This window comes from Leptopilina heterotoma, unplaced genomic scaffold (assembly GCF_015476425.1).
Source record: "Leptopilina heterotoma isolate Lh14 unplaced genomic scaffold, ASM1547642v1 Lhet_11, whole genome shotgun sequence".
Classification (NCBI taxonomy): Eukaryota; Metazoa; Arthropoda; class Insecta; order Hymenoptera; family Figitidae; genus Leptopilina; species Leptopilina heterotoma.
The window spans coordinates 264,968-280,220 of NW_025110829.1; the positions used below are offsets into that span (position 1 = coordinate 264,968).

Consider the following 15,253-nt stretch of genomic DNA (forward strand, 5'->3'; position numbering starts at 1 on the left):
TACGAATATTTTTTACATTCCACGAATTGGGAACTTTTGACTAAGGCAATATTAATTTTCTTTTAAAAAAAAATAATTTTCTTGAAAATTTCCTATGTTTATTTATTTTGTTTATATTAGTTAACTTATTTCCCGTGTTGATCCTTTTAATAAAGATTTGAAAATAATTATTTTGTTGCTATTTGAACTTAATTTTTTTTAATCTTATATAAACAAATTTTTAAATGTCTAGTTTAAGGGTTGTAAATAATAATTTTTAAAAAGTCAAGTTTTGTTCATTAACAATATAAATAGTGTAAAAAAAAGTAAAATATATTCTGAGAAAGCTTATTAAATGACAATTAAGTAATATTACAAAATATTTAAACAAAAAATCAATTTTAATGATATGCATAAATCATTTTTCCATTTTTCTCCGTGTATATGGTAGAAAAAATAAATTTCTAAGTAAACAAACACTTTGGTGAAAAGCAACACAGAATTTTCAAAAATCACTCCTATATTCAAATGATATAAATATTTGTTAACAAAAAAAAAAAAATTGTCTAATATTCGTTTTCTTATTCTTTAAAAAAATTAAAATTGTTTAATTTAAAAAAACTTTAAAACCTTAAACTACTTTAATTAATAAATAAAAAATTATTTTTACACGTGTTATTTATGTTTCGTTAAAGGTTAATAACATTTTTTTTTTCATAAAAACAAATCATTTTCATTACGCGAATCGGAGTTTACAAGTCAAAGAAAAAAATTAATTAAAGCTATAAAAATTAATAAAATCTTTACAGAATATTAAAGAGATTTGCTTATTCTAAATCACTATTATTTTTTTTTATTCATTAAGGGAAGACTTCGACTACATTTTTAACTATGTTAAGAAAATTATTTAAATCTTCTATAAAATTATTTTTATAGTAATTTTTTGAGAGGAAATCAATAGTCAGAAAATAAAAAGCAGAAAATATTGTGACACTTTTTGAATTTTTATTTTTCTGAAAAATTAATAGACTTTAAAACCTATCTGTAATTTTGTAGAAAATTTGTTTTTGTAATTGCAAAGAAATAATGAAAAAATTGCTTTTTTCAATTTTTAAAGAATTTTTTTTGAAAAAAAACTGTTTTTAGATTATAAATCTTAAAAAATAGTATTGTTATTCATTTTTTTGGTATGGAAATTCACTTCTTTATTTTTCAATAACTAATTTCAAATCATAACTTCATCATAATATTTTTATGTTTTGTAAGTAATTTTTATTTTAAAAAATTATGATTTGAAATTAGTTATAGAAAAATAAACAGGTGAATTTTCATATAAAAAAATTGTATATCAATGGTATAATCTTAAGCATCTTCTACCTTGAAACAATGTTTTTTTTTTGAAAAAAATGCTTCAAAAATTTTAAAAACAACTTTTTCATTCGTCAATTTTTTTGTAGATACAAAAATATATTTTGTCAAAAATTACGATTAGATTAGAATTAGATTTTAAAACCTATCAATTTTTAAGAAAAGTAAAAATCAAAAAAAATCATTATTCTGATTTTATTTTTAATTGATTTCTTATAAAAAAATTACTAAAAATTAAATTGGCTGGAATTTTTCCTACTTTTGATAAATTTTACTTTTTCCGGAGTCAATTTTACTTTCTTCGAAGTAGATTTTTCAGTCAGGAATTTTTGTCTACTTCTGTCGATTTTTTACTATTTCCGTAGTAAATTAAAATTTTTCCAAAGTGTATTTTTCATTCCAAAATTTTTGTATGGAATTCTGTCGATTTTTACTATTTCCGAAGTAAATTTAAATTTTTTCGAAGTCATTATTCCGAGTCATAAATATTTACGTATTTCTGGCGATTTTTTTACTATTTCCGCAGTAAATTTTATTTTTTCCGATATGAAATTTTTTTCCGTAGAAAAATTTACTACGAATAGCGAAATTTTTATATTCTAAAAATATATATCTAAAATATATAAATAAATGCATTGTAGAAACATATATATTTTTGATTCAAATAAATAAAAATTTGCCTCGTGTGACTAAATTCTTTCTTTGAATGTAAAATTTATTTAATTGAACCAAAATGTTTCTTTGAATCAATTAAATATTTATTTAGGTTAAACAAATTGTTTAAAATAACCTAAAACTTTTTATATTTTATATTTTTTTCCCAACACTGTTAACTATGATGGAAACTATCAAATAGCAACGATTTGATACCAAAAATGTGGATTAAATCATAATTTAATTAACATTTTTTCTATCAATTTGATCCAATTTGATATTAATTTGACACTTTCAAAGAAATATTCGTTTTGATAGTAAAAAATATTATTGATAGTAAAAAATATTATCGATAGTAATAAATATAATTGACAGTAATAAATATAATTGGCAGTAATAAATATAATTGACAGTAATAAATATACAATTGATAATAATAAATATCATCGATAGTAATAAATTTAATTTATAGTCTTAAATATAATTGCCAGTAATAAATAATATCATTGATACTTGATAGTAATAAATATATTTGGCAGTAATAAAAATCATTTACCAATAACAAATATTTAAAACATTGTAAGAAAAATATGCTCCTACTTTTTTTAAATTTAAAAATAAAGATAAAGATTAAAAACTAGAAAATTATAAATGCCACTACAACATCTGCGGGGCCTCCCAGGAAGCGTCCAGGGGGTCACTGCTCTCCGAAGGGGAGTTGAAATTCGAAAATGAGCCGAATGCTTAAAATTAAAAGTCGAAAGTACAAAATAGTCTCAACTTATTTTTCTGCCATGTGGTAAAAAAATAGAAAATTAATTTCCCTCTATAACTGAACTTTGAAATTAAAGTTTTTAGCTTTTGTAAACCAAGACTAAACTTTTACTACAGTTACTAAACTATCAGGGAATTTTTGCGCCAACTTTTTACTCTTTTAGGAATTTTTAATTTACGATAGTAGTTTTAATTATTTTTCTCTAAAATTTCTTTTGAAAATAGTAAAATTCACAATCGAGAGTAGGATAATTTACAACCGAAAATTCGCAATTCAGAATAGTGAAATTTACAAAACTAAGTAGTAAAATTTATAATTAAAAATAGTAAAATATCGAATTGAGAAGAATCGAAAAATAGTAGAAAATTTACAACCAAAAATAGAAAGATTTAGAATTTTTAGTTTTTACTATGAAAGTATAGTAAAATTTCTCGTTTATTTTCGTGCAGCTCAAAATTACACCGAAAGCTTGACTTCATAATATAGGACTGAATTTCAAAGGCACGCGAGCTATTTATTATTGCAGGGACCTACGTTTAGATTCACCGGAAGATAATTGAGCCTTAAAAAAAGCGGTTTGCGCAGAAAAATGTTACAATTGTAAATCGTTATAATACAAAAGAAAAAAAAAATTATCGCGTGTACCTAATTATATCCCCTATTTTTCTTTTTATTCTAAAGGGAAAAGTCCCTCATTTTTTTCTGCAACTCAAAATAAGCCTCGCTTTCACTTTGTAATTTTTCTTGTAAAATTTACAAAAATATTATCAAACAACAGAATATTTTAAATCGTGGGAAAATTTAATAACGAAGACAACAAAATTCTTGTCGAAAATCAAAAACAAAATAGTTCTCGACAAAATTGTAATTGAAAAAAAAATTTTCTCGAATTTCTCATCGCAAAGTGGTGACAAGTGGTGAAAAATAATTCATTGATATCTAACACTTATGATTTATATTTTAGATGTAAAATTTCATTTGAAGATAAAATTGCATAAGAAATCGATCTATAAATCGATTCATTGGATTCACAGTAATTGTTTAGAATTAAAATTGAATTTATTCTCAGTTCTGATGCGTTTTGAGTGGAATATATTCTGGACGGACGCAATTATTGTCTTTGGGACACTAATCTATTTCCGCAGAGTTGACATTCGAGGTCGCAGGACGAATATTGATTCCCTTTTGTAGACTGGACACTGGTCATTATCGACCCAATGGAAAGTTCAGGGCTGTCCAGGAAATGGAACCTTTGGCACCCGATTCCTCGAATCGCTAAAATGCAAATTTTTTCCCCCAATATTTTTCATTTCAATCAATTTTCTTTTTTTTTTTATTTTCATTTGCAAAAAATAAGTCTTTAAATTAGTTTAGTATAAAGTTTCGTATTCGTGATATATACGTATAGTAAAGTCGGTTATTGAATTCGTTGTCTCTAATTTTAACCGTATCGGTATCGAAAACATAGTAAACTTTTTATAAAAATGTTACATTCTACGAAAATTAAATATTATTTTAACAATTAATTTTGTTGATTTCAAAAATTTTTGTTTTTTTAAATTCTTTGTTGTTTTTAAAATTTTTTTGGTTTTATTGTTTTTTATTATTTATTTATTATTTATCATTTACTGTATATTATTTATTACTGTAATAATTGATTATTATTATTGTATTTATGACATGCCCTGAAGAAAGGTAAAGAAGTAAATCGCTGTAAGGTTATGTTTCCACTATTTTTACCTTAATTAAAAATTTCGTGGTTTAATTTATAACAAAAATTAGTTTTCATCGAATATATTGAATTTATAATGAAGACTCAAACCAGTAGTTTATATTAAAAGTCAATCTCATTTGTGTATTTTTATTTAAAAAATTACAAACATAACCTAAAATTTTTTGCCTCTTGAAAATCTTTCATGTAGAGCGCGTCAAATTTATTTATTATTTCAATTTTTTTTTATTTTACTATTTTTTCCTATTAAACTTGAAATGCTTGACATTTGTTCACTTATTTCTAAATTATTAGCATAAGGATGTAAAATTTAAAAAAAGGAAAAAAATTTGAGCGGAGGATTCGGCTACATTTTTAACTATGTTAAGAAAATGATTTAAATCTTCGATAAAATTATTTTTAAAGTAATTTTTTGTGAAGAATTCTAGGATCAGAAAATATTTTGACCCTTTTTGAATTTTTATTTTTCTTTAAATTAATAGATTGTAAAATCAACCCTTAATTTTGTAGAAAATATGTTTTTGTATTAAAAAAAAATTGACGAATGAAAAAATTGATTTTTACTATTACTGTAGCTTTTTTTGAAAAAAAACATTGTTTTCTAGGTTCAAAATGTTCAAAAATACCATTGTTATTCAATTTTTTTATTTGAAAATTCATTTGTTTATTTTTCTAATTTCAAATCATAATTTTATTGTAATTTTTTACATATTTTATGTTTTTTAATTTAAAATATTATGATTTAAATATTTGAAATTAGTTAAAAAAGTAAACAAATAAATTTTCAAATAAAAAAATTTAATAACATGGTTTTTTTTAACATTTTCAACCAAAAAAACTTGTTCTTTTTCAAAAAAAATCAATTTTTTCATACGGCAAATTTTTTGTGAATATAAAAATATATTTTCTACAAAATTACGGATAAATTTTAATTAAAATACATTAAATTAAAAAAATAAAAATTCAAAAGGTGACCAAAAATTTTTTGAATGATTTTATTTTCTGATAAATAAATTTAAATAAGTTTCTAATAAATAAATAAAAATAATAAATAAAAATAAGTAAAAATAAATAATAAATAAATAAATAAATAAATAAAATAAATAAAAATGTAATCAAACCGTCCTCTTAAAAAGAAGAGTAAATTTTTTTTTTTATTTAAAAAAATTACTTAAAGAAATACATTTTTTTAGTATAAAAAATCATATCTCACAAAAATTAGTATGTTTAAGAAAATATAATTACAAAAAAGGTTAAAATAAAATTTAATTTTTTTAAAATGTAACGTTCTTGTGTATTTTTTTTAAACCGAGTCATTTGACAGATTTTTGCAAATTTTTGGTAATTTTGTTACAAATGAAAAAATTACAAAAAAAAAATTTGAAAACCAAAAATTTTTGTTATTTTTGTTACAAAAGAAAGAAACTGCAAGAAAAATTAAAAAAAAAACAAAAATTTTGGTAATTTTGTTACAAAAGGAAAAAATTATAAAAAAAAAATTTAATACAGAACTAAAGTAAGGAATAAATACAAAAATAAATGAGATGATACATAATAAGTAAAACAAATAAACACAATTATTTATAATTTATACAGTATAAGATGTAAAGGACTACAGTCTCAATTTTCATTTAATAAGTCAATACATTAACTAATTAAATGCAAAATTGACACTTTAGTCCTTAACATCTTCTATACCAAATAAATTAAACTCAAATAAGTCGAAACGAAAAACAATATCTACTCATTGAAATTATTAATAATATTACTAAAAAAGTTATCTGATTTAACTTCTATTTCTAATTTCTAATCTAATTTCAATAATTCAGTAATTAGTACTAATTTATTAATAAAAATTAAAAATTTTGATAAAAATAAAAACTTTGATAAAAATTAAAATTTTGAAAAAATAAAAACTTTGATATAAATTAAAATTTTGAAAAAATAAAAATTTTTGATAAAAATTAGGATTAAAAATAAAAATTTTTGCATAAAATTTTGAGAAAATAAGAAAAAAATTATTAATTTAATTATTTTATTAAAGAATGAAAAGGCGTCTAATGCATTTAATATGGCTTCCTCTTTCCTATCATGGAATCTATTGTTTATAACATTTTCCATTATTTAAAATTTAATTGGCGTCCTACTGTATATATAAAGTATATCGCGTTTTACAATTAGGTACTAACGTTGGTGTTAGATAATATCGTGTGTCGTGTGCCGAGAAGTATTTTTTTTTTACTATAAAGTACCTACACGTTTGATGTTGGTTTGCCGTTTCTTTCTAATTTTTAATTTTTTTTTTATTTTGGTGACACTATTTCTTTGATTGTTTTTGTGTCGCCTCTAATTTTTATTCACGTGAGAGCATTGTCAGTGTTTACCAATGCTTCCTTACGCTTTACAATCTATTAGATTATATTACTTCTGTATACTATCATTTTATTTATTCAAAATTAATGAAAAACAATTTTCTTGTAAATTATTTTTTTATTTTATTGTTTATTATATATTTTTTTATTGTTTTTTGTGAATTTTATTGTAAAAATACAATTTATTGTTAATTTTATTGTAAAAATACAATTTATTGTAAATTTTATTGTAAACATACAATTTATTGTAAATTTTGTTGTAAAAATACAATTTATTGTAAACTTTATTGTAAAAATACAATTTATTGTAAATTTTGGAGAGTTCGAATTAGTGACGCTCTGGTTGTTGCGCGCGCAATTGATAAGACCGCGAGGATCAATCACCTTCTTTCAAAGCGATGCGCGCGCAATATGCAGAGAGTGGGGAGACTCTGCTACTTCGAACTCACAGAATATTTTCTTCTACTTTCTAATTATTCATCAACAAAGCTTCGAACTTCCGTATTTTGTCCCAAGATTAATTTTTCTTTCGTTTGCTGTTTATTTGTTTGGTTTTTTTGGTAGTTTCAGGGACTTAGCAAAAAAAAAAAAAAAAAAAATACGGAAGTTTTAGGCAATTTTTGAAAAATTTAAATGTAAATACCAATCATTTTGAATATTTTTTTTCGTTATTGGGAAATATATTTTTGTTAAATTAATTTTTTCTTTTAAAATGTTTTTTCTTGTATTCCAACAAGACGAATGTTTTAAAAGCGAAGGTAAAGTTTAATCTCAATTATTCTGCTTCAACACCATTTGGTTTTATGTTTACTCAGTTTCATAAACTCATAAACACAATGAAAGCATCCGTAACAAAATATCTTCTTATCAAATTCACAGGTGTGTTGAAAGTTAAATAGAACATTTTTATTACATTTTTCATAGTCAATTTTTGTAAAAAAAAATTATATAGTACAATTTTTAACTTTCATTACTATTGTGATTTTGATAGTGATTTTAAAATGAATTTTTGTAAAAAAAAAAAAAAATGAATTGAAATGATTAAGAAAATTGTTTTTTTTACAGTGTTCCACCTGGATATATGTATCAGTCGCCGTATTTAACAGCAGCAGCAACGCCAGGAGGATTAGTGCCACTTCCGGCGACGCAATTGAGTCATGCGGCAGCAGTTGCTGCAGCCTCACAATTTTATGAGTATCAAAATGCAGCTGCAGCAGCAGCCACCTATCCGGGAACGTCGTACAATTTTGCTGAGGCCTATCCTTATACCAGTGCAGCAGCCGCTGGTATGTCTTTGAAAAATCCTACGAGCAAGTGCAACGACATCAACCTGACTCACCTACACCACACTCAGCACAGCAACGCCAACCAGACTCTGATGGCACATCAACGCTTGGGAAAAGTGCTCCTGCCACAATATCTGCCAACCATACTCCGTGGCAATGGTAGCGATTCTAATGAAAATGATTGGCAGATTTTTCGTTAAAACTTAAAGAAAAAAAACATATTTTACATTGAAAAAATTTATTTTACTCTAAATTAAAAAAAAAAAAATATATGCACATTGAGAATTATTAGTAGAAACCAAATTTTCACATTTTCACGACTGGAAATTTTTTTTGAAAAAAAGTGTTCATTCTAGTAATTCAGGGCTAAATTTTGACTCTTGTATGACTCGCAGGAGTCAAAATGACTCAAAAATGACTAAATTCGATTTGACTTTGATTTGAATAAATTTTTTATGACTCATCACTAATGGGACCTGAATCACCAAGAGTTAAACAAGAATTACAACACTTAAAGAGCCAAATTGACTCAAAATTGACTAAATTAAAAACTGTTCTGACTCTTTATGACTCTTGACTCACCTCCGAGACAAAATATGATTTCAAATATTTAAAGATTCAAAATGATCTAAAATGACTAGGTAATTCTTTTCTAACTCTTAGTGACTCATGTATTACATATGAATGAGTTAAAGTACCTGAAGAGTCAAAATGACTCAAAAGTGCCTAAATGTCACTTTTTTCTGGCACTTGGTGACTTAAGAATCACTTATAAGTAAACTTTGAAAAATCATTAATTAAAACGACTCAAAAATGACTGTATAACTCTTTTTTGACTCTTACTGACTCATGAATCACTTATGAGTGAGTTAAAATACCTAAAACCTAAAAAGAGTCAAGATGACTCAATCAAATCAACTTTGATGACTAAATTTGATTTGACTTTGTTTTGAATAAATTTGGTTTGACTCTTCATGACTAATCCCCAATGGGACCTGAGTCACCAAGAGTCAAACAAGTGTTACAACACTTGAAGAGACAAATTGACTCAAAATTGACCAAATTAAACACTTTTCTGACACTTTATGACTCTTGACTCACCTCTGAGACAAAATATGATTTCAAATATTTAAAGATTCAAAATGATTCTAAAATGACAAGGTAACTTTTTTCTGACTCTTAGTGACTCATGTATCACATTCAAATGAGTTAAAGTACCCAAAGAGTCAAAATGACTCAAAAGTGCCTAAATGACACTTTTTTCTGGCACTTGGTGACTCAAGGATCACTTATAAGTAAACTTTGAGAAATCATAAATCAAAATGACTCTAAAATGACTGTGTAACTCTTTTTCGACACTTACTGACTCCTGAATCACTTATAAGTGAGTTAAAATACCTAAAGACTCAAAATGACTCAAAAATGACTAAATTTTATTTGACTTTGATTTGAATAAATTTGGTATGACTCTTTATGACTCATCACTAATGGGACCTGAGTCACCAAGAGTTAAACAAGTCTTACAACACTTAAAGAGCCGAATTGACTCGAAATTGACTAAATTAAACACTTTTCTGACACTTTATGACTCTTGACTCACCTCTGAGACAAAATATGATTTCAAATATTTAAAGATTCAAAATGATTCTAAAATGACAAGGTAACTTTTTTCTGACTCTTAGTGACTCATGTATCACATTCAAATGAGTTAAAGTAACTAAAGAGTCAAAATGACTCAAAAGTGATAAAATGTCACTAAATGTCACTCTTTTTTGGCACTTGGTGACTCAAGAATCAGTTATAAGTAAACTTTGAGGAATCATGAATCAAAATGACTGTATAAATCTTTTTTGCCTTTTAATGACTCGTGAATCACTTATAAGTGAGTTAAAATACCTAAAGAGTCAAAATGACTCAAAAGGGACTGAATGTCACTCTTTTCTGACTCTTAGTGGCTCAAGAATCAGAAACGTAAAAATGCATAAAGAGTCAAAATGACTCCAAAGTGACTGAATGTAACTGTCTGATTCTTGATGACTCATAACTAATGAGTCTTGAGACAACAAAAGTAAAGTAACATTTACAACAAATGAGGACTCAAATTGACTCTAAAGTGACTAAATGAAACATTTTTTTTTACTCTTGACTCACTTTTAAGCCAAAATGTGAGTTAAAATTCAAAATAAATCCAAAATGACTCATAAAGTGCGAGTTAAAAAATTTAAAGATTTTAAATGACTATGTAACTATTGACTGACTATTGTTGACTCATGACTCACTTATATGCGAGAAAAAGACCTGAAGCGTCAAAATGACTCCAATGTGACAGAGTGTAACTCTTTTTTTACTTTTGAGACTCATGACTCATGTCTCATGAATCATGGCCATGAAACACCAAGAGTCAGACAATAGTTACAACACATGTAGTGTCAAATTGACTCTAAAGTGACAAGCTCAAACAATTTTTTGACTCCTTATGACTCTTGACTCACTCATGAGGCAAAATGTGAGGTAAAATACCTAAAGAGACAAAATTACTCCAAAGTGACTAAATATCACTCTCTTCTGACTCTTCGTGACTTAAAAATCACTTTTAAGTAAATTTTGAGAAACATGAGTCAAAATGACGCCAAAGTGACTAAGTATAACTTTTTACTGACTATTGATGACTCATAACGCGCCTATAAGTCAAAAGATAGCTAAAAAGTCAAAATGACTCAAATGTGACTGAATGTAAGACTTGTTTGACTCTTGGTGACTCATGATCAATGAGTCATGAGTCATCTTGAGTCAAACAAAAGTTACAAAACCTGAAGAATTAAATTGACTCTAAAGGGACAAAATCCAACAATTTTCTAACTCTTTCTGACTTATGAACTCTTTTCTAACTCTTAGTGACTCATGAATTGCTCATAAGTGAGTTAAAATACCTAATGAGTCAAAATTATTCTTAAGTGACAAAATGCAAAATTTTTATGACTCTTCGTGACTCAAAAATTGCTTCTAAGTAAATTTTGAGAAATCATGAGTCAAAGTATCCCCAAATCGACTAAATGTAACTCTTGTCTTACAATTGGTGACTGAAATTGAGTCAAAATAACTCAAATGAGACTGAATACAACACTTTTCTGACTCTTGATGACTCTAAAAAAATGGATGAGTAAATTTTGAAAATAAATCATGAATAAAAAAGACCCTAAAGTGACTATAAGAGTCTTGACTGACTCTTGGTAACTCATAACTGACTTATAATTAAATTTCTAAAATTAAAGAGTCAAAATGAATTATTGTGAATCACTGACGTAAATAATTCTCCTTAAAACTATGAAGATGATACAAATAATATTTTTTCATTGGAAAAAAATTTTTTATTTATTCTTTTTTTCACTGAAGAAAATATTTGATTTAATTTATTTTGAAAATAAAGAAAAACTACCAAAATTCATTGCTTACGTTAATTATTGTCTGAAATATTCAAGAAAAGCAGAACTAGAACATTTAATTCTAAAATATATCATCAAATATATTGAAACATCTTTTTTTTCAATTAATTTCTTGGGACTTTTTTTAATCATAATTTTATGTAGAATGGAAATTATTTATTAAAATTTACAAACACACATGTTTTTATTATAAAGTTCACAGGTGTGAAATTTGGTTGAACAAAAAAAAATTACATAAATTTATAATTCAATTTTTCTTGAATATCTATAACAGATGTAAAAAAATTAACATAATCTTTTTGGTTTTAGTATTTATTCAGAATTTCAAACAGATCTTTACGAAATATTTCAAAAAGAAATATTTTAACTTTTATACAATTTTCCCTTTTAATGTTATTTTTCGATTGTAAAAAATTGGTTTTTATATAATTCTCGATGAAGTAGGGCATATATTATAAAATCAATTAAATGCATTTATTCTTGAATCAAGAATATTTGTTGTTAAATTTAGAATATTTTTTTATTAGAATGTATAACATATTTTAAGAAATTGAAAAATATTCTTAATAGAATAGTATTCCTAAAATTCAAATAGTATTTTTAAAAGTGTAATAGCATTCTTAAAATTAGAATAGTATTCTTAAAAATTGAAAAGTATTTTAAAATTGGAAAAGTACTTTTACAATTCAAATAGTATTCCTGTAATTAGAATAGTATTCCTAAAAGTGTATGAGTATTATAAAAAGTCGAATGGTATTTTTAAAAGTGGAATAGTATTCTTTAAATTAGAATAGTATTCTTAAAAATAATATGGTATTCTAAAAATTTGAACAGTACATTCTTAAAAAAGGAATAGTATTCTAAAAATTCGAATAGTATTCTTAAAAATGGAATGATATTCTGAAATTTAGAATGGTATTCTAAAAATTAGAATAGTATTCCTAAAAACGGATTAGTATTTTTAAAATTGCAAATGTACTTTTACAATTAAAATAGTATTCCTAGAATCAGAATAGTGTTCTTAAAAATGGGAGAGTGTTATTAATATTGGAATATTATTTGAAAAGTTAAATAGTATTTTTTTGAAGTCGAATAGTATTCTTAAAATTGGAATAGTATTCTAAAAATTAGAATATAAATTTCTTAAAATTCTATCGCAACTATATACGTCGCATATTTTTAATTTTAAAATAAATTTTTTTACTGCAAAATTATACTTCCATCCTTCAGTCTAAAAATATCTATATTGACATCCTTAAAAATAAAAATTAACATAATTTTTTTTATCTTCAATTGTAAAATTTTATGAAACATATGTACTTTTGGATGGAAGAAAAAATAGAGTAGGTCGAGAAATAAATTTTTTTTTCAACTGTAATAATATTTATAATATCGAAAAAAGATTTTTTTTCCAAAAAAGAAACTTTTGCGAAAAAAATTGTCGACCTACTTTATAAACATTAAATTTCTAGATAATAGAAAAGTTTTTTTTAAGTCTTAGAAAAATTTTTGCTTTATAAAGAGAAAAAGGAATTTTTTTTAATTTGCAAAATTAGTCATATTTATTTAATTTTTTTTTCTGGAATAATTTTTTTTTCTATATTTTTTTGATTGACGCTTTCTTTCTTAAATGTAAATTTTAATATTCTTTCGTATCAAAATTTGCACATTAGACTAGCTAAATATTTTTTTTCACTATTGCTTTTGCAAATCATCGTATTTCAAAAATCTGCTTAAATGTGGAAAATTGACGATAAAATGAATATTTTTTTAAAATCATTTTTTATAGAAAATATAAATATTTAAAATATAGGGTTGAATTTACAAAAATTTGGTACTTTTTTCAACTAATTTATTTTTTTTTTTACTATTATAATTTTTTTTAATAAAGTTAATTTTTTGTAAGGTATTTTTTGCCACTACTAATTTTTTTTTGCTTTGGTCATCAGGGTCGCTACCAATTTTATATTTCTCCTATGTTTCTCTCGCTTATTAAACTATTTTTATTTCAAATTAAAAAGAATACTTGTTATGCAATTGATAATTATTAACATTAATAAATCGAGATAAAAAAGAAAACAATAAAGTGCACTATTCAATAGAGGAATGTTATAAATTATTAAAATGCAAAACTATATTTGTCTCGGTTTATAAAAGGAAATTAAAATCAATGAACGAGAATGAATAATAGAAGAAGTAGAAAATAGGTAAAAAGGAGTAAAAAAAATGGGGAGAAAAAAAAATTCAAAACGCAATCTTGCATGTTTACGTTCCTATCATATCTATTATGCGATCGACATATACACATTTAAATGCTGTGAGCTGTCTGTGGTGGTGGTGGTGGGTTAAAATGACCAACGGTAATCTGCAACGATTGAGCATCGCTTGCGCTCGTTGCCTGATTTTTTTCACAAATAAAAAAAAAATAATGGAAATTTTCAAATCTTTTAACTCCATGTTGTAGAATTTTCAAATTTTCAAGTAGTTTTCCAATTTTTAAGAAATTTTACATTCCAACCGGTATATTAGAAGTATTTGAAAATTTCTTTTGCTCTTGATATGAATTTTTTTTTTTTTGAAATTCAAATAAATAAAAAAATTAATAATTTTTTTTTTTTTTGCAGCAAATGCAGCAGCAGCGGCGGCAAGTTATGTGACGCCGTACACGTACGCAACTTTACCGGGAGCGACTGGATTACCAGCTGCAGCGACAGCAGGAGCAGCATTTCCTGGTTTGCCATATCAAACGACTCCTCAGGAAGCAAGGCTTCAATAGGAAAGCTCAAATTTTATTTCTCGATAATTGCGAAAAATAATCGATGAATCTCAAAAAAAAAAAAAAAATCGTAATTTATATATTTAGAATATCGAACATCTTTCTACTAGAGAATTTGTTTAAAAAAAAAATTTCATGTCTTTTTTTTGTAATTCCTATAAATTTGTTCGTCCTTTATTTTCAACTAGAAAACAATATTCCCTCTATTTCTCTATTGAGCAATTAAATCAAGGAACAATGACAAATTTGACAACTAAAAGAATATGACATAAAGTTAAAAAAAATTTGTTAAAGAATAACTTTGTTAATAACATTTTTTTTATAATCGAAGTATTTTTTTTTACTTCACAAAAAAAATATTAAGCTTCTTTAAAATAAAAATATCCAAGAGGCTGAAAATTTTATTGTTCATTTCTGAAGAAAAAAATTGTTGACTTTAATTGCCATTGTTTAGAGAAGAGAAAAATATATATATAAACAAGTTTTTATTTTTTAAAACTTGATATTTATATTCTTGCTAAAAAATTTATTGCTCTTTCACAATATTCAACGTACGTTTCTCAACTCTCTAGCTTCCCTAATCTTCCCTTAGGAGCTAAAAAAAAAATGGCGCAAACGCCTCCAAAGAGAAGTAGATATTAATGTTATACTATTTATAAATAAAGATCCTTTTCCTCGATTTTGATAAAAAATCGAAGAAATATGATCGAACTGTAAAATAGACATAAAAAAATAGAAAATAGAGAATTAGAAGAAAGGAGCATAAATAATAAGGGTCTTTTGTATCCACTATTCTTCTATAATATCACTTGTCGAAACTCCACAAGTTTCCTCTTATTTTGTATTATTCTTTTTTAAAACGACACGA

At 24.7% G+C, this 15,253-nt stretch overlaps 1 protein-coding gene across 3 annotated transcripts in view; it reads left to right on the forward strand.

Annotated features, from left to right (window-relative positions):
- The window catches only part of LOC122503915 (RNA-binding protein 24-B-like), a 44,431-nt gene extending 29,655 nt beyond the window's left edge, over positions 1-14,776 (forward strand). For 2 of the 3 annotated variants that reach the window (XM_043614688.1, XM_043614695.1), the window contains 2 exons: positions 7,946-8,325; positions 14,234-14,776. In XM_043614688.1, coding sequence (XP_043470623.1) covers positions 7,946-8,325; positions 14,234-14,385 — 532 coding nt within the window. In that variant the 3' untranslated portion in view covers positions 14,386-14,776. The remainder of the gene's footprint in view (positions 1-7,945; positions 8,326-14,233) is intronic. The other variant, XM_043614702.1, reaches the window with a different exon arrangement.
- Positions 14,777-15,253: the final 477 nt, after the last annotated feature.